The 21,427-nt window shown below is 37.5% G+C and overlaps 1 protein-coding gene across 1 annotated transcript in view; it reads left to right on the forward strand.

The window, feature by feature from the left end:
- MALRD1 (MAM and LDL receptor class A domain containing 1) overlaps window positions 1–21,427 on the forward strand; it is a 314,254-nt gene that overhangs the window by 220,421 nt on the left and 72,406 nt on the right. Inside the window, exons 32-34 of the mRNA XM_064441822.1 lie at window positions 3,915–4,076; window positions 13,366–13,523; window positions 20,991–21,192. Coding sequence (XP_064297892.1) covers window positions 3,915–4,076; window positions 13,366–13,523; window positions 20,991–21,192 — 522 coding nt within the window. The remainder of the gene's footprint in view (window positions 1–3,914; window positions 4,077–13,365; window positions 13,524–20,990; window positions 21,193–21,427) is intronic.

Consider the following 21,427-nt stretch of genomic DNA (forward strand, 5'->3'; position numbering starts at 1 on the left):
ATTTACAGTCACTGTCCAGACCAGACTTTTGGAATAGGAAGCTTAAGCAGTCCATATATACAGTTCAGTAATCAGTCTAATTCTTAATCTTCTAGCTGGAGGGACAAATTCTGTCATAAGGCAGATATGATCAAAAATAACCTTGGTAGATGAATACATCATATACGTCAAGTCAATGCTCACATTGTGTTGAAGTCCAAGTACTCCATTGAAATCAACAAATAGTTGGTGATCCCTTGAAAATCAAAGGCAACTTCTCTTGCATGGGTTTGCTAAATGCTTTGACTGGACAGGGTTACAAAAACAATGACCCTTTTAGGGTGATGCAAATTACGTTGGTTTAGCCAGACAGCAGACTTAGAACCTGCAACACATGTGAAGATGTCACTATAGGAGATTTAACCTGAAGTTTCTCCCTCTTTATTGTTTTTATAAAAGTAAATAACAGTTCTGAAGTACATACACTGAAGCTGGTGTCTCAATTTCTGGTTTCTACCTCCTGCAGTGCTTTTACATTCCAGTGAATTTTGTTAGTCATGCATGGAAATGAAACTATGTTGAATGATAACTTTAAAAGAGTAGCTTTTTTTCAAGTAGATTCCAAGAAAAGATTGATTTTAAACAGATAATCCATATTTCTTATATATAATATTAATATTTTTTCAGGAGTTTGACAACATAAGTGCAACAAAATATTCTGTAAACTCACCCTTGTTACATTTTACAGACCTAACAGAGACACAGTAAGTCTGAATTGCTGTCCAACATTAACTGCTCTGTAAAGATATTCAGAAAACTATCAAGGCATTGGATTTATTCTGTAAATATTGTTACAGTATATAGTAGCTTCATGGGAGGGGGCAGGGTCCTGTTTGTGTGGAAGGACTGTGATGGCATCAACTTTCTTTTAGTCAGATAATAGATGGAAACATTTCAGGCCATAAATGATCTTGAATCACAGTAAAGCAACACAGTCTTTTCCGAGGGGAGAAAAAAAATACTGATATTAACTTTAAATAAATAGAGTGAAATATCCTTTTATTGTAGATGGAAAGGCTGTTGTTACATCAAAATGTTCTCATCAGTGTTTAGTCTTGCTGTTGCTGCAGAACTGACAAAATATCAAGATAACAATAGAGGAGAGATACTGTAATCTGGCACACAGAATACCCAAATAAACCTCAGGTATAATATTTCCCTATCTGTTATATCTTAGTTCCAGCAAATGAGGCCTTACATTTGGATAAATGCACCTTTTCTCTGAGTGTATATCTTACAGATGGGAAGAAACAACATTAATGGGCACATAATACCTGCTGGATATGGAAATCCCATTTTTTATCGAAAAGGCAACAGGAGCTGCTTGATCAGCAAAGAGAGCAGAACAGGCACAGAGAAAGCCCTTCACAGCCTAACCTGCCCCATCACAAGTGGTTATGGCCACTTTTGCATGCAATTTTCTCCTTCTCTTTTAGCTTAAGGTCCAAGCTTATTTCACATTCTATAGTTTTATACCAGTGTAACTCCAAAGAAGTAAATGGACCATAATCTACTCAGCAGCAATTCCTCTATGCAGTATTTACAACAAAACCTGGATGAAATTAATTGAATCCACGTAGGCTGGTGGACTTTTTTTTTTTTTTAAATAAACTCACGGAAATTACTTACTCTATGCTTCGTTCAGTCCAGTCAGGCAATCTTGCAAAATTTTCATTCTCTTTCAGTAACCCGCTGGAAGTACTGAGGTGAAAAAAGCACACATGAAAGCAGTTTCAATTTTCATGAATTGTAGCCAATTATACACACAGATTTGATTAATAGCAAACCTCAGTGTTGATGAACCAACTAGGGGAGTGCTTGAATTATTGAAATAAAAGCAATTTTTCAGATAAATGGAACAATACTTTTCTGATGGCTTCTAAATAGGCTCTGTTTACCCATAAAATAAATAGTACCCAGCAGGTGCAGATATGTCAGGTGACTCCATCAACCCTTTAAATACTGTTCATAAATATTTATTAATACTTGCCTTCTGAATGCACTGTTAAGATATTAGGGTAAAATTCCTGAAGTCAGGTAATCTATTATGAACAGTATAAATCCTAAATGCATTTGGACTTTGATCTTTTTAGAACTGTACAAGAAAATTGTACTTATATTTTCGATTAATGGGTTCCCTTTGCCTTACCTGCATATGAGAGTGTTTGATGTTGGAGTTAGGCTTTATTAAGCTTACATAATGCTTGTAATGCAATGTCAATGTGGATGATCAGTGCATTTGTGTATTCCTTTCATGATTCCCAAAGTCCATGCTGCGAATAACACTAACACAAGAACAGCACAACTGAGGTGGGATAGATTGAGATGATCTAGAGATCACTTAGTCCAACCTCCCGCTCAAGATAGGATCCCCTGCAATAGGTTACCCAGGGCTGTGCCAGTCAGGTTTTGAATATCTCCAAGAATGGAGACTCCACAGCTTCTCTGGGCAACCCGTGCCAGTGTTTGACCAGTCTGACAGTAAAATAAAAGATGATTTTTCTTAACCTTAAAAAATGCTACCTGTATTTGTGCCCATTGCCTCCTGTCCTGACACTGGACACCACTGAGGAGAGTCTCACTTTGTCTTCTTTGCACCCTCCCAGCAAATGTTTATACACATTGATAAAATCCCCCTGAGCCTTCTCTCCTCCAGGCTGAACAGTCCCAGCTCTCTCAGCCTCTCCTCATGAGAGGTGCTCCAGTCCCTTGCAGTACATTACAGAACAGTACAGATCCTTCTCCTAGCATTAAGTGGGATATAGGCTATTCACTGGATCAAAATTATTCTTCTTTTAAGATATTTGTCCTATATATTTAACTAAGGTACACATTTTTACAGAAAAGCAAATCCACAGAGTTACGGTGTATGTGCAGATCTTGGTCATATCAAACAGGTTTATGACAATGATAAGTTATTTTACAAAAAATGGCATAACTTGTTCTTGTAGCATGAAAGTAGAAATAGGAAAAAACCAAAACAGATTACTAAAATATAATTAAATCTATTATTTTGACCTGTATCCTTTATACCTAGCCAATGATACATAAATAGTTGTATTTTAATGTTGCAGAATAATTCTAGATCAAGAAACACGCTCTAAATCCTCAAGTCCATTTGATTCTGAAAATGGTCACACCAATCGTCAGACCTGTTTCTAAAATGCACAACTGACTGTGATATTTAATAGTTTGGAACCTTTTCCCAGAGTCCTCTCACAGGGGTACTCCTTGCTCTCACTCAGCAATTGTGTAGTTGCCTCTGCTTTATAGCTAAGGAAAAGACCTTTAGAAGCCAAAGAAGAGTTTGTGATGCTATTTGATTCATCTCTACAACAGCATTTGTATAATTTTGTTGATTGATTACTTTTCCAAAGTCTCCTGAAACATCAGAGGCAGATCTAAAAGTGGGAAGTTCAACAGAGATCGCCTGAATTCAGTCAGTGTCCTAATCACCAGAACTTCTCTCTTATCATAAAACTGCTTTCATGCATAACACAAGGATTAGCCAACATATGTGCATGAAAAATGCCGCTGTGGAAGTGGAGTCCAGTTTTCCTGGCTAATTGGCTGGGAATCATTTTGTCCATTCACTTTGAGTAATAACTAAAATTGGTGAAGTCATTGGTTTATCCTCAACACTTACATGGGCATATTTCTGTAATAAAGTTTAAGGCCGTTTAACCTGCTCTGGGGCAAAGAGTGATTTTTTTTTCCTCACTAAGTACCACATACTAATTATGTCAGTACATAATGCACAGAGAATCACAGCATCAGCCAGACAGAATCCTTTCCATTACCATTTAAGGTATGTTCATTATAGCCTTTTACATATAAAAGCTGTGATGGTAATTTACTTCTTGCTGTATTTTCAGGTTACTACACAAGTATTCCTGGAAGCTGTAACTTTGAAACACAAGATCAAGAATGGACCACTGTGTGTGGATTAACACAAGACCCTAGTGATGATTTTGACTGGAATATTAGCAACAGTGTTGTCACGGGACAAACAGGCCCTGAAACTGACCATACACCAGGTATTGGCATGTGTCCTATATCACTTCTGGGAAAAATAAATATCAACTGAATTTTTTTTAAAAATCCCATAGATTATTGCCACGACACCAGCATATCTCAGTGTGATCAGCTGAGCTTATTGTATATGCAGACAAATAATAATGAGCAATTAGCACAGTTCACAAAGCAGTTCCAACAAGCATTTGAAATGTTCACTTTTATATTAAAACTACAATTGAGGATATGTATAAAAAAAACCCATGCAAAAACATATTAAATGTTTTAGCATATTGAGTCTTCTCATTTATACTATCTGGTAACTTCAAGTCTGTCTGAACACAAAACCAAAATAGCCTGGCATAGTAGCCTATTATCAACTTTTTAAATCATTGCTTTAGCAGCACTTTTATAGATTGCTCTTTTCTGAGTGGTCCGGATTATATCGTTCTTTATATTCTACTTCAGCTTGATGCATTTGTTAAGTAATTTCCTAGACAATGAGCTGCTAAAGATAATGTAAAGATACTAATTAATCATCACACCTGGAACACGACAGACTTTCTAAAGCAGTACAACATGCCTGTACAAATGTAGTAACTGTCTCCATGTCTGCAATGATATTATTAATTAAGGGTCTATTTGAAAACTTTTAAAGAACTACAGTTATGAAAATGTTAATACAATAAAAGAGGATATATTTGACAATAATCATGGACCACTAAGATATTCCATCAGGTGTTGCTCGGAAATGCAGTGACAGTGAATCCATGCACTGCTGAATGGCTGAAAACATTTGGTTAAACAAAGGTGCAAATAATAGTCTAGCCATCCATTTCTCTTAGGTCACCTGAGTGCAAAGTGTAGAGCTTGTATTAAGCAGCACCTTTACTGAGACCATCCAATAACCCTGACTGCACTGTAGTCAATCTCAGAATAAACTTATTGCATTGTAGACATTTTTTATAGGCAACTCCATGAAAGTATCAGATTTGTGTTTCCAATATCAGCTTGCACCCAGACAAAACAACATTAGGACATCTTGCTAATCTCTAGCTAACTCATGTTTTCCTGAGAACTCAGCTTAATCTGTTATCTTTCCCTCTTCCAGTCACCAGCTCTGCATTTTTCTCACCAATCACTAGTATTTTATTCATTCCTTATAGAAGTCACTGGATTAAAATGAAATCTGTGTATGAAACCTTGTGTGTCAGGCCCTAATACTCATGGTTTCTGCAAGTGTAACTGCAGTATTAATAGAAAACATTGGACTGATACTTGTAGAAGATAGTAATCTGACTAATAGGAATGGAGAAAAAGCAGAGGCATTCAGTGTGTTTTTTGCCTCAATCTTTAATAACACTGATAGACCTTGGGCTGCCCAGTCACCTGAGTCAGAGGACCACAAGTGTGGGAACAGTGGCTTTCCATTTGTGGACACTGAAATTGTAAGAGACCAGCAGTGTCAGCTGAATGCTCACAAGTCCATGGGGCCTGATGGGATTCTTCCCAGATTACTGAAGGAGCTAGAGGATGTTATGGCAGGACCCCTCCTGATCATCTACCAAAGGTCTTGGGAGTCTGGGGAGGCCCCTGCTGACTGGAAGCTAGCCAGCACTACTCTTGTCTACAAAAAGGGTGTGAGGGAAGGCCCAGGGAACTGCGGACCTGTTAGTCTAACCACAGTTACTGGAAAATTATGGAGATTATACCGTGCAGTGTTGAAAGACATTTAAAGACTATGCAATCACCAGAGACTGTCAACATGAGTTCACAAAGGGAAAGTTCTGTTTAACTAATTTGATCTCTTTCTATGATAAGGTTATCCACCTAGTGGAGGAAGGGAACACAGTAGATGTTTTTTTCAATTTTAGTAAGACTTTTGATACTGTCCCTCACAGCATCCTTCTGGACAAGTTGTCCCACTGTGGGATAAGAGGGTTCATGGTGTGCTGGGTGAAGAACTGGCTGAAGGGCAGAGCTCAAAGGGTTGTAGTGAATGGGGCTATATCTGGCTGGTGGCTGGTCACCAGCAGCGTTCCTCAGGGTTCAATTCTAGGGCCAGTTCTGTTAAATATATTTATCAGGATTAGTATGCACTATTAGCAAGTTCGCTGATGATACCAAACAGGGAGGTGCTGTTGACTCTCTTGAGGGACAGCAGGCCTTGCAGAAAGATCTATATAGATTGGAGCATTGGCTTATGGTTAATGAGATGAAATTTAACTAGTTGAAATGCCAGATTCTGCACCTAGGACAGAGTAATGCTAAGCACAAGTATAAACTGGGAGAGGACTGGTTGGAGAGCAGCCTTGTGGAAAGGGACCTGGGGGTGCTGGTCGACAGCAAGCTAAATACCTCAGCAACGTGCCCTGGCAGCCGAGAGGGCAAACCGCATCCTGGTGTGCATCAAACACAGTGTAACCAGCCAAAGAGGTGATTATCCTTCTGTATTCATCATCAGTGTGGCCTCACCTTGAGCACTGTGTGCAGTTCTGGGCCCCACAGTTTAAGAAGGATGTGAAAGTCCTTGAATGTGTCCAGAGGAGGGCAACAAAGCTGGTGAAAGGGCTGGAAAGAATGGCCAATGAGGAGAAGGCAGTTTGAAGGGAAGGAGGCTCTCTACAGCTCTCTACAGCTTCCTGAGGAGGGCAAGTGGAGAGGGAGGAGCTGATCTCTTCTCCCTCGTATCCAGTGGTAGGACATGTGGGAATGGTTCACAGCTGTGACAGGGGAGGTTTAGACTAGACATTAGGAAGCATTTCTTTACCAAGAGGGTGGTCAAACACTGGAACAGGCCTCCTATAGAGGTGGTCAATGCCTCAAGCCTGCCACTGTTTAAAAGACATTTGGACAATGCCCTTAATAACCCATTTTAACTTGGTCAGCCCTGAATTGGTCAGGCAGTTGGACTAGCTGATCCTTGTAGGTCTCTTCCAACTCAAATAGTCTATTCTGTTCTATTCTGATAACAAATTTCTGCTATAAAGAGAGTCTGGTTCTCTTCTCCTCGTCAAAAATTTGAATAATCTACTTTTTCTGGAGTGTGGTACCATCCTAATGAATTATAGAAAAACATGCAATCATACGCTGGTCCTTAAAGAATGGCTGAGAAGTGTGTATATGTGTGAAATGCTTGAAGTTCCTGCCTAAGTTCTGGGTTTAACTTACCTCCCTGACATTGGCTTACCAGAAACCTTAATACAGAAGTCTTTCCCTAGATGCCCCTGTAGGAATTTGCTGATAGACTACTACCAGCATGTCTACTGGTGGTTAAGAGAATGAAATATATTGATAGACAATTACAGTTACGTAGACAGAAAACATATATACACACACATATATATGTGTATAACATATTTACATTTATATACATATAATAGAATATCTTATATAGATTACATAATATAATAAATCTGGATGGAATATTAATTTCCATTATAAATGTACCAGTCTGTAGTTGAGAAGTGCTTAGCTTTCTTTTCCAGATTTTAATAGTTAGAAACCCTATTTTAATTTCCATCTAACCGGCAAAGAATAGTTAGTATTCAATGTAGAAGTATTACAATCTCTACTAAGTATTACAGTCGCTACTATTTTTCTGTTGAATTTGTAAGCAGCATGATGTCCAGGTTTTGTCTTTCTTTTGGTGTTTTATGTTTTCAAAATCAATAGAGACATCTTATCAGTGGGTGGCTGTAGCCATTTCTGTCCTCATTTATCCTCCCTTTAACTTTAGAGGATTCTGTACCTGCTGCAGGAACTGCTCACCTGATTATGAGGGAACTGCTTATCTGCCACCAATCACAGTTTTTCATTTTAGAGAAAGCAGACATCCATACTAGTTTGTGTTGCTATTGCAGGCTGTAAATGTGGAAGTTCATTCCTCTTGGAAAGGGACAAAACAGACAGGTAGAGGTAGAATCTATTGCAGCTATCCCAGACAAGCTATTCCTTGCAAGTCAGTAGTCTGACTTACTTTCTTGCTGTTCTTTTGATGCAGTGTGATGACAAAACAACCAGTAGCCCTTGGCTTTTCTAGGAGATTTTGTGTGCTTTTCTATTTTGGTTTCTCTCATTTAATTGGTTCTTGTTTGCTTCTGTGAAATTACCCAGCAATTGTAAGAAAAACGAAGTTAATAAAAAGTGAAGAAAAAGGAAAACAAAATTAGAGCAATGTGTTCATTTGTTCAGATTAGAGCAAACTATGTTTTACCCATTTAACATTACACAATCTGACCAGTGTGTAGCTTATGCAGGTCTCAAATATAAAAATATCCCTTTCCACACATTTCCTTCTCAAATGTTTCTTTCTTGCTCAAAAACAGGACACTTTCAACCTCTCACCAATGCATCCATGAGCTATTTAAATATTCAGAGGATGTAGCCAATCAAGTGCAGAACATTTCAACCTCAAAAACTTCAGCCAAATGCAAAACCAAACTTATTTAACTTTTGATATATATAATATATCATTTTGCCATTTATCTTATATCATGTATCAAGGAGCCAGGCACCTTGGTCTTCCAGTTTGCTGGTCAGTATGCAACTATATGGGACCATTCTATTTATGAAGAATGTAGTATATCCATGTCATTATAATCTTTTAAATAGTTTTTTCTCTCCTGAGAAAATTTACATGGTTCTTGAAAAAGCTTGAGGTATAACATGATATCCAGATAACCTCACCTGAAAATATAATCTCAGATAAGATTGCTTCAAAGACAGCAAGATAAACTAAGAACATTTCCTTAAAAGCCATTACAATTTACAAATAGTCCAAATTCTGGGTTTCCTTTGACTGAGATCAATACTGAATAATTCTCACTCTGAACAACTGATCATGTGCAGGTCTGTTAGAATGGGACATTGGAGAGCAGTTTGAAAGCCCATTACATAGCTTCACTTTATGAGTGAAAGGCCTAAAATCACAATCAATTTTAGGTAGAGATAACTGCAGCTCACTTCAGATGGGAAATAATTTTTGATATTTTCACACCAGTCCAAGCGAGTTTGACTCTTGAAGTAACACAGCAATGAGCAGCTTCCTCGTTTTACTTTCTTAAAATCTAATTTTGCCACCTTACTAATAAGAAGTGCTGGATTGTATCTCATATTGATCTTACAGCTGAAAAAAAATTCTTATTTTTGTTTTATCATGATTTTTTTTTTTGGTGATGGCAAAGTTCTAAGAGAAGGAAATAATTTGCCTCCTATATATTATAATGAGGCTGACAGGTGGGGGGCTTTCATCAGTCTGACAGAAAATTTAGCAATCATGCCTTAGCATACGATGCTTATGCCATTTTAATAATTTGTTAATATAGGGAAAAGCTTAAATTTAGAAATTAAGTTGAATCCATCACTATCCAGTTTGTTTTACAAATATTTCTTTCCTTTCTAGAATAGTAATTAGTTCACTGAATGTTTCTTCTGTGCATCTGCCTCAAGACATTCACAATTGCTGATCTCCTTTCAATCATACCTTCTTAAAAGTTACATCCCATAGAGATGTATGAATTATATAACTTATTTTTCACAAATTTGCATTGTTGAATTATTTTACCTCAGTACAGAATGAGATTTGAGAAACTTTAATTTACAAAGCATATAAAACTACACTCCTAGATTCAGCTGAAGAATACAGGAGCTTGTATATGACGGGTGGGTATACAGAGTGGGTTTGAAGGCACCGACTTTATTTTTAATGATTTGAGAATGTATTGCCATAAGAAAGGGAAGATGATAGAGTGCAGATGCACAATTTGCAGAAGTTCATCCATAACTTAATACAAAATCTCCTTCCACATGAATAGCCACCATCTTCTTTACAAAATGTTCATTAATATTTCTTAATGAAACTAGGCAAAAAAAATGTCCTAATTATCAGGGAATCAATCTTTTCAGATATATCCCTTGTTAATCAGTTGTTTACAGAGAGGCTTAGAAGTGCTCACATGGGGCTGGCTGGACTACTATTATGATTCTGATCATGTTTTATGTCTTGTGTCTCTTAAAAGTTAAGATACATTCCTTAGATTAAAAATTCTGAACTTTTTTCTCCTGAGAAGACTGTGTGACCTTCAAGAGTGTCAACTAAAAAAAAAATAACGTTTCTCCTATCTGAATAACTGAGGTATTTCAAAGGTTTGAAAATAGAGTTTTGAGAGAGCTCACTTTAAAAGTTCTTGCTGAAATGAAACTTAGTAAGCAGCCTTACTAATTTTGTTGAATACCTTACCAATGTGTTTCATCATTTCATACATTTATGTAAGTAAAAGACACATAGGACTGACTGGCTGACTTTCTGAATACTATTTAAGAAAAGCTGGGTGGTTTGGGACAGTAAGGTTTGGAGTTCATATGCAGAAGTTCCTACTTGTTGACTTCTGCAAGTGTTGGAGATGTGGTATAGTGGAGGGATCACAGAATCACAGAATCACAGAATCCCAGGTTGGAAGGGAACTCAGGGATCATCCAGTCCAACCTTTCTAGGAAGAGCACAGTCTACACAAGATGGCCCAGCACCCTGTCCAGACAACTCTTGAAAGTGTCCAACGTGGCCGAGTCAACCACTTCCCTGGGGAGATTATTCCAATGGTTGACTGTCCTCACTGTGAAAAATTTCCCTCGGGTGTCCAATCAGAATCTCCCCAAGAGCAACTTGTGTCCATTCCCCCTTGTCCTCTCCATGTGACTCGTGTGAAAAGGGAGTCTCCATCTTCTTTGTAGCTACCCCTTAAGTACTGGTACACGGTGATGAGATCCCTTCTAATCCTGCTTTTCTCAAGGCTGAACACACCCAGTTCTCCCAGCCTATCCTCATATGGCAGGCTTCCCAGTCCTTGGATCATCTTGGTGGCCCTTCTCTGGACCCCTTCCAGCCTGACCACATCCTTTTTGTATAGAGGAGACCAGTTTACAAGGTACTGTTTTGCTCAGTTTACAGATAGGACTGAAGGTATGTTTGCATATACACAGTTTTTCTAGTTTATATTTGTATTTCATGGAATCCTTGAGATCAGCTTCCCAGATGACCCAAAGGTGTGGTATGTGTGACCCCTGCAGAGGACAGCACACAAGCACACCAAGCCATGGCTCTACATTAGCTCTGTAATACAGGTAGGACACTCATGCCTCTCATGAGCTCCAATGTCCCTTCCACAAGAGTAATGCAAGGATGCTTACCAGGCAGACTGTCCTGCATTTTGGAGTACAGACTGTCTGTATGGCCATACTGGAGCATATACCACCACAGGAGAACTGTCTGAAGGGGACAGCTTGATCATAGTGCCCTCGATGCACCTTAGTTTAGATTAAAAATGTCTCTCTACTTTCCTATTTTGACAGCAAAGCTGTTTGGTCAGTAAATCTACATTTAAAAGCCGTACCAGCTGGCCAGACCCAGTCTTGGTGAGCTCAGAGCTTCAGCAGCCACTTGCAGTGGTCATTGTCATGTGGGTGAACATGACTTGTGCATTTGATCCATTGATGCTTACTGTAACACTGTTGCAGCTACCCTCTACTTGACCCTCACCAAATAGCAGAATGTGTCCCTTTTAAGCTGCACCCCTTTTAAGCAGGTCATAACACCACCCTCAGCCAACGCGACTCAAAAAACAAGACACAGTTACAATAGCGAAAGGGATTTGGACAGGAATGAACTTACCTTACATAAAATATGCTACCTGACACACCTTCCTAGCCCTTCCCAACCCCAGTGAATTTATTCACTGCTTCCCATGGGCAGGCAGGTGACAGCCAGCTCCAGGAAAGTAGGGCTCCATCATGCCTAACAGTGACTTGGGAAAACAAATGCCATCACTCTGAATGTTCCATGGTTTCTTCTTCTTTCCCCAGCTGTATATACTGAACATGACATCATATGGTATCAAATATCCCTTTGGTCAGTTGGGGTCAGCTGTCCCAGCTGTGTCCCCTCCCAGCTTCTTGTGCAACTGGCAGAGCACGGGGAGCTGAAAAAGTCCTTGTCTAGTGTAAGCACTACTTAGGAACAACTAAAACATCTCCACATTATCAACACTGGTTTCAGCACAAATCCAAAACACAGTTCCATACTAGCTACTCTGAAGAAAATTAACTCTATCCCAGCTGAAACCAGGACAACCTTTGAGACAGTTAACCATTCTACAGCTATTCTGGCTGCAGCTAAGGCATCAGTTCTATACTAGATTAGGAAGAGCACACTGTGCTTTACCTACCACCATAGCACATGGTCAGTGTAGTTACAGGGAGACCAAATCTGGAAAGATATCAGATCCCCATTCCCAATGAAAACTGAAGAAAGCACTAGAACACAAAGACAAAAACTTGACCTGTTTATAATGAAAGGGAATTCAGTCTTTTACATCAAGAACAAGAACTCGGCCATGGCATTGAATCTTTCTTTGGAGTAGTTCAACTACTCCAAAACAACGACCAACTCATCTCTGATCTTCAGGTGTTGCTTCTTTCGGATTTAGGAAGAAGTTGTCTGCTAAGGTCTTCTGTGTATTGTTGCTCAGGACAAAAAAAGAAGGATGCCCTTCTTTTCGTGAAAAATCTCTGCTCTTCAGCACAGAAGGTTCTCTCCATGCAGGAACAAACCTTGTTTTTACCAGCATTTTACCATTAGCAGGTGGAATTAAGGTGGTAACAAAGAATGGGCTACTGCTAGTTAATTAAAATAAACAAACCCTAAATCAGCAGCATGATTTGCCTATACAACCATATGCTTTTGGTGGTACATGTTCATTTTATGTGACAGGCCCCTTTTGGGGTGTAAGAGGACAGCATCTTTTTCTGCTTGGAACTGAATGATGAATTCTCTTTTATGCTACTTTGTGGTCCTTCAGCAGCAGCTCAACAAGAGTAAATGTGGATAACTTGGCCCACTATCAACCCTCAGGGCTTCAGTGTGTTCCCTAGTGCCGTGCTGCATGACAGGGAATCATTCTGGGTAAGAGCTATCAGCAAAGGTATTCCAGAATCCTGCAATGTCAACCCTCAATCCTTTGAATCTGTGAGTGAGTGTTCTTGTTTATAGCATGTTTTAAATTTGTTATTCAAATATGAATCAAGTATTTACATAAGGATAAGAAAGGCAGAGTGAGCTTGGAGGAAGGTTATATCAATATCATATGTAGGAACCAGAAATATACAAAGTATTAACATGGAAGACCTCTGTACAACCAAGGCAGGGTATACGTGTATGTGGTAAAAGATACTGGTATCTGTGTGTGTAAAAATGCTTATGCTCTGAAGCATAAAGCAGTATTGAAAAACTACAAATGTTTTTATCTTTTTATTAAGGTAAAGGACAGCATTTTTTATACGTAAACTCATCTACTCAGAAGGAAGGAAACAGAGCGAGGATAATTACTACCATACCCTTCCCAGCTAGCCCTGGTGTCTGTAGGGTTCGCTTCTGGTACTGGATGTTTGCTTCTAGGCAAACAGGAGTCTTAAAGGTAAGATAAAATGCACTTCTACTACATCATGACATAGTAATATTTGCTTTAGAGGTGTTTGCATTTCTGTGTCTAAAATGAGCAAAATCTTAGAGCTTCTATTAGAAGTACTTCATCATAACTTCACTGTGGTTGCACGTACATACAAAATTTTTGCCAACAAGGTCAAGTGACAATTCTGTTTTAGTTTTAATTCCACTTGAAGTCCTTTTGCTACATATGTAAAAATTAAAATCGCATGTTTGACTACCATACTTAAACCTACCAAACATCAACACAGTTGTTCTCTGCACAATTCACTTTTTAACATAGGGGCAGTTGCCAACGTTTAGGACAAAAACAAGATGTGATTTTTAAAAAAGGTTTTAAACATATTAATGTCACCATGTATGTAGGGGGTTTGATTAAAATAACTGTAAATAAAGCAATTAACCGTATTAGCAATTTTAGCTCAAGCTTCCATGAAAATGTCTTCTTGCTTCCCCAAGCACCATTAATGGGCACACTTTTAGTTGTTAATTAGCCTAGTAAAAGTCCAAGCAGTGATGTGAACCATTGGCAAACAACCCATTTCATGTGGCTCACTGAGAAAACATGTAACACAGTGGTTTTTTTAGAGGTCCGAGCAAGACTTTTGTCTATGGCAGTTTGATAAATTTTGAAAATACAGTTTATGTCAGTTTTACTATGTGTAACAGAATATAAAAATTTGCATTTACTATCAAACTCCTGAACTTAGTCGGTTAAAAGTGAGGAAGAATGGGACCTGGAATTAAGTCAGGAAGTTTTGACCACTGTTTTTCTATTTATTCTGTTTGTCTTTGGCCTGGTTCTCCACTGTAAAGGAAAATCATAGCACCATTCCGTGGGACTGTAGTGCAATTCAGACTGGAAAGGCCTCAGGAAGTCTGTAGTCCAACCTCCTGCTCCAAGCAGGGTCAGCTACAAGAGCACATTAGGTGGCTCAGGAATTTAGCCAGTCTTGAAAACTTTCATAAATAGAGACTACTCAGCCTCTCTGGGCAACTTCTGCCACTGCTTGACTGTCCAGCATGAAAAGGCTTCTCCTTATATCTAGCCAAAAAATAATGTTGCTTTTCATTCCACCTTTTGTCTATCTTCTTTTATGAAATATTTTCAGGATGGGTTTTGCATCTCAGTTTTATCTCTAGCACCATAGATACTCTGGGTATTGTTATAAACTTAATTAATAATAATAAAGAAAAAAAGCTGTATGATGTGAAGTTAGTATAAGCAGCAGATACTCCTGCTTTTCAAAATAATTTTGAATGAGTTTCAGATTACATTATTTTAACATTTCTTTCTATTCAGTGAATAAAATGCTCAAAATATATTATTCCCAAAGATGCTTCAGTTATTTAAGATGAGTTTTTAAAAAGTGCTTATATTTCAATCTTGTAATTTTATTATCTGAATATAGCTTTTAAAATACTCCACCATATAGTCAAGACTATTCTTCCCAGTTGACATTATTTATCCTTCTACATACACAAGTTTTGCACATTAAGATTAAGAAAACAAAACAGTAGGTAGAAGTCGAGAGCACTTTCAGATTAAACTGAAGTAAAAAGCAAACGGCAATTGCTTTTTAGATCTGTTGGTAACTGAAATACTGTGAGATTATCTACTTGTTTAAATTCAAGTATCCCAGTCATTACAGCATGCAAGAATGCAGACAAGATTTTTTTGAAGGAGCTTCTGAAATTTTTCAAGCATCACAGAACACTTAGAATTAGTGAATAAGTAGATGTGTGTGGCCTACATGTGAGTTAGTAGGCAGACAGCCAAACAGAGCCTGCTTTTTAATATTTTTTTTTTTTGCATTTCAAACAGACTAGTTTAATTAACTCTCATTACTTTCAATTTCATAAAGAGATCCATAAAGAAATGTCTTACTCCCACATATAAATAAGGTTCCCTGTTTATGGCTTTGCAACATGTACTCTTTACATAGAAACATATAACAATATTTGTAACAGATTGAAGTATTCAGCAAGGAATTATCATCCCGGTTTACCCTTATGGACATTTTGCTTTTTTCTATCAAACTAATAATCTATTTTAACATCAACTGCTGCTGTTATTACATCAAGAATATAAATTAACAGTAACCATTTAAGTGAAAGAAAAAAAAAGAAACCTAAAAGAACAAAAAAGAGGAACAACAAAACCAACAGCCCAAGACTTCAAAAGCAACAGCTCAGTGAAGATTTTTGTTCAGGTTGCACTGAAGGTGAAAAAAGTCAAACTGTAATAGGAAGTCTGAATAATGTGTTAGAATATAATATCATCGGTACAAAAGCTGATGTTATAGCTATTATCTGAAATACAGCTATCTGGCCAAGTCTGAATTAAAAAAAAAAAGACTGCAGAGGTAGAACATACTGATAAGCGTGATTAAAATGACATACAGGGGATCTGTAAAAAAAAAAAGATAAAAATGAAAGAAGTCTTAGTATAGGAAGTAGATGTGGTAAAACTACACAAAATAATGAGAAGTTATGGGAATAATCTTATCTCTACCCAGAAAAGGAACTAGTCACTGAGAATAGAGAAAAAAAAGGATTAAAAGTGCTTCTCTTTTGTATTTGCAATGCACATTTCAGTTGCAGAATTCTATTGTCATAAACTGTATAATTTGTTCACAGGGAAACCAAAAGCATACGCTACTAGTATCTTTAAAAAAGACACAATGTTTACAGCAACTCTTGCATTAACATGGAATGGATGCTATTTAAAATAGATTTGAATAATGGTGCTTCAGGACATCAGTCAACTGTTAGCCAACAGGAGAAAAAAGTTGCTTCATAATGATTAGATACAAAACCACTAGCTTTCCTTAGGAGTACACAGTAACAGACTTTGAGAGGTGCGTTATTTAGCACTAAATCTAAATACATGACTGGTCTAGTATTTCAATTAATATACTCTGAACAAGAACATCTCCTAATATAAACAATTTTAACTGCATTATTCTGCAAATGTAAATTTAAAAAAGGCATCTCTATATTTTTATAACTATTCGGTTACGTTTGATGGAGCAGGGGAGAAGTTTCAGCAGTGATTTTCACATCTGTTTCATTTCAATGGGGATCCTATTGGTCATCTGTCAAAGAGATAGAAAACATTCAGCTTTCATTAAGCTTCAGCATTCTGTCTCTGTTTACTTCAGGAGTTTGCCATACAATTTAGAATTAAAACTAAAATTAATTCCTGATGTGATAGAATAATTCTAATATATCAGTTTTCTGCCTTGGTATTTGTTGATACTAACAGAACTAAGGTATAGCAAATTTTGGTATAGGTCAGGTCAATTTTACTAAAAATGACTAAGTTTTTCATTATTTTAAACTCATGTTTGAAGAAATAACTAGAAAACAGGTAGAAAACTTTTTAAAGAGTTTATTGTGACAGTGAATTGTGATACAATTTTGCTAATCTGATTTGCGAGCTTTAAAGAAACAATTTCAGTTTGCCTCTGGTGTAGCTTCAGCCCCTGGAAGATGTGCAATTATGACTGCTAAGGAACGTGAGTTCAAAGGCATGGTCTTAAGAGCAGAAAACATAGTATCATCATTCACTGGAGTCAGTGGGAAGTTTCCTCAGCTGGCACAAGCCTCTGGTGCCTAGTGAAGTGAAAATACAGGTTGTGTTTCACAAGATTTTCTTGCTCCCTTGGCTGGTGATTAAAGACTGTATGTTGGGAATGATGGGAGAACACACCTCTTATTATGCACCCTTCAGATCTGCATTGGCTTCTTGGTTATTAGTCAGTTAATTAACCTTCCAGATGGAACATAGTACCTTCCAGCATGCCAACTGCTGGAGTCAGGAAAGATCAGGAAGATAATATGTTATCTTGAAAAGTCAGCATGAGGTACAGAGCAGCCACATGAGTTGTAACTGCTGATGACTAAGTAGAAAATAACAGTTTATGTTTCATGACCTTCAAAAGTACACGCACTTTCCCCATCCCCAAAATGAAATACAAGTTGAACAAAGGATTCAGCAGTGTCTAACACACAGGACATGCTGTGAAGAATTAGAACTGAGTCATGATTTTAAGGCAGGGAAATGGGATTAGCTAAAGAATGCTGTTCACATATGGACTACAAATGAACCAGCTGGCAAAGGCACCTTGGAGAAAGACCAAGAAGCAAGTATAAAAGCTTCACTCACGCATTCATCTCATGCAGATTGTCACACTAAACTCTTCTTAAAATCACTGTGAAGTGTGTATTGGGTATCTTCCCTCCTGAGCTTTTCACTCTGCCGTGAACAAAGTGATAGCTCTATTTCTGTTGGTTCCATTCTTTGTGATTTCAATCCTGTGTGTGTGATCTAGCAATGGTGTCAACACAGAATTAGGAATAGACAGATATAATGACTAGTTAGTAGAATGCATACTTATTACTTTTAAATTAAAATGAAGGGATTTAGCTCACAACTAGATCGGTATTAGCTGGAGAACGATCTCCCAGACTGATAGATAGAGTTGTTCAATGGGACTTTGCTACTGTTTTGGTTTGGGTTTTTTGGGTTTTGTTTGTTTGTTTGTTTGTTTTCATTATGTGCCATAAAGTGGGATTCATCTTGCTAGCTTTTTCCTCTTTCACATATTAAATTATTTCCACTACCAGGCTAGCTTGTACACAATTCACAGGATGCTGTGTGGGGAGGTATTGGAGTCTCTGGAGGCACTAAGTACCACACAGCTGTAGCTCTCCAGGGCTCTATACATACAGAGACCCAGAAGATGCTTCAGTTGCATGGGTAACCTCAGCAAAGAATACAGTATTACATCTTATAATTGTTTCTTCACTTTCTGCAGGCAAAATCTCTGAGAGAATAAGATCTGTATCCTCAGCTGAAGGAACAGATTCTTTGGGCTTCCTATTTTTCTGAACTCCATTGTAATCTCATTTAACATAGCATATATTTTAAATTAGGCATTATTCTTTTAGAAATTTCAGTTAAAATTTTTTGAAGATCCATAAGAACACAGACCCTTTCCTGACTTAGTTATAGATAGATAAAAACTTGGAGAAGTGAAGTAAAAGTATTCAGGGGTACTTTGGCAGAAAGTGGGACTGAAGGATTTCCTCAGAAATGCACATGAGAAATGAAGCAGAGCTGGGAGCTCACCTGGGATTTCCAATGTACAGGTTTAGAGATTTACACTAAATGCTATCAGTTTCCACAGGTTACCTATGCACTTGTTAATAGAAACCATACAACAGATTTAAACTTTAGTCAAACCTAACTGAAGATACAGCCACAGAAATTAAAAAAACATCAACTCATCCATAATAATGACTTATCTGCATGCCCTTTCTCTATGGTAAATAAGTTAAATCTCAAAGACAAGACAGACAAAACATATAAAATTACCTTACCTCTATAAGAACAGAAGCTGATGTCATCAAAATGTTGCATTTTAGACCCAGTTTGACTTGCTGCCACCCCAGAGCCATTGGCCAGCATATATACTGCAGGTTTCACGATGGATTGTTTTTACTGAGCTTGAGCTGCACGGTTGATCTGTATGTACACAGAATGACTTCACACTCCATCTGAGACCAGCTTGTTACGGTCATGATGTGGTTTCTCTGTACATAGACAGAACTGCTCAAGCAGGCAGCATGCTTTGAAAATTTTACCATGGAAAACTTCTCCCACTAACCCCACAGAAAGCAATGGAAAAAATAATCTGATTTTTAAACAATGGGCCAGTCTTTAACTCTCCTGTTAAAAAAGATACTAGTATTGTCTTCAAATGCTTTTGATTCTTCCCCTTTCCCCAACAGAGTTATTTGCACAGCTGTTAGACTTTTCAATGAGATATATTGAAAGTGAGATTATCCCAATATTAACCTTCAAAAAGTAGAAAATACCACTGCATGATACATTAAAGGCTAAAATCATACTAACACTATTATGCACTGTAAAATTCTAGATCACTGAGGTTGTTATATTTCATGATTGGTAAAACAGTGAATGGTTCCAGTGACACATACAGGTGTTATAACAGTCCTGACCTCACATGTAGAGTTGCTCTAATTTAAGGTTTCAACTTACTAAAGCCTTAGAGACTTATAATATGATTACACACATTTTTTCTTTTTTTTTTTTTTTATGGGTTAAATCAGCTATTTCTTCTCAACACCTGCCCTTTTAGCCCTGCAAGATGCATGCTTTTAAGAAGACAATGACACTGGATAGTGCTGTTACACAGTCCTGTAACTGAACATCTAAATTAGGACCTGATTTGGATTATTGTATGTCAGTCTTCTTGATGGTCTTCTCCTTCAAAAATGAAATAACTTACAAGAGTGTCCAAGCATCAGAGATATTTTAATCAATACACCAACTTCTACACTGTATGTGGCTCTCAGTGCCATTTGGGGTTTTAGCTTATTTTTCCCACCAGGTTGACTGGGAGAGGAAAAGTTATGTAGTTATACAGATCATTAGTATGGGTTTAAGTTTATAACTTTCTTGGGTCTCAGGTTTTGTGTTCCATCACTAAACTGGGGCACTCAGGTGGGAACATGAACCCATGGGTCATTGGGAAATTAGTCTAAAGTCTTAAGAAAAGGATGGTGTTGAAAGTGATGAGGAGGGGATAATGACTAAAATATTCAGTCCCTTAAAGAACTAGTTATCTGGAATGGCTAGAGTATGCTTGCTTTCACTACTAGCATCCTTTTTTATTATTTCTAATCTGGTTTAGATTGTATAAGGATTTTGGACACTTGAGTGGGAAGAGCAACTACATGCATAATCTCCAGACTTTCTTGTGTTTGGCATGAATTCCTTGGTTGTTCTTTAATTGTGAATTCATTCATTGTCATTCTTATTGCTTTCACTATTTGATGACTTTGTTTTTTATTTATGGTTTTGCTAAATACGCTTGACCTAATGTACTGTGACTGCCTGAAACACTGTATTATAAATTGCTTGTGCTGGACAATAGACTTAACTGCCTAGATGCTAAGTGTTTTACTTATATCCCAAATCTTCACCCAGTCTATCAACTATCAACTATAAGCACATCACCTTTTAGAGATGAAAGCATATTTTCAAGATCCTGCTCAGTCTTTTCTTCATTTGGATGAATTTGGAGTTGGGTCTTTAATCTTTAACTTCTACAAATCAGGCCAAAACTGTCTGTAGTTTTCCATTTAGTGATTGTATTAGCAGTTCTTTTCATTTTCTTTTCTTTTCATAGTAGCTTTTGAATTAGCTAAACTAACATTAGAAAAAGTATTCAGTAACATTTGGTCATCACCAATAAGGTGTGGGTTTGAACCATATACAAAAGGTCTGGTACTACCCAGACAGGTAGATGCACTACTGGGCTTGGACTATGTTACTCCAGCTGGCTGCTCTCCTCTGTTGCTTAATGCTGATTCAGTTGCATCTCTTTGGTTTTATTGTCAACAGGTATACACAGTTGAAGAACACGGGATGGTTATTCTTATGTGGTCTTCTAGTAGAAATGAAGAAAACAAATGGATGTATGCAAATGTTGTCCTCACCAGTAACAGACCTTTCAGAGTTGCCTTCGAAGCTGAAGTAGGGTGGAGTGAACCCACAGAATTTGCTCTTGATGATATTTCTTTCACCCCAGAATGCATAGATGGAGGTATGCTATTACACAAATATTTACGATACATGCTTTCTTTTCAGAGAGCAGGGGGAAATTGTATGATGTCATATTTCTATGTATATAACAGTTACAAAATACGGAATTTTTTCTTTTGAAATTATTGCAATACTGCTTTTACTTCATTCCAAAAATATAGAAAAGGAATGCGTGCAGCAAAATAATGCAAAGAACTACATGTTTTTCAAGGGATAGAAAAATATAAGGAATTTTA

The sequence above is a fragment of the Phalacrocorax carbo genome, chromosome 2 (genome assembly GCF_963921805.1).
Source record: "Phalacrocorax carbo chromosome 2, bPhaCar2.1, whole genome shotgun sequence".
In the NCBI taxonomy this organism is placed as follows: Eukaryota; Metazoa; Chordata; class Aves; order Suliformes; family Phalacrocoracidae; genus Phalacrocorax; species Phalacrocorax carbo.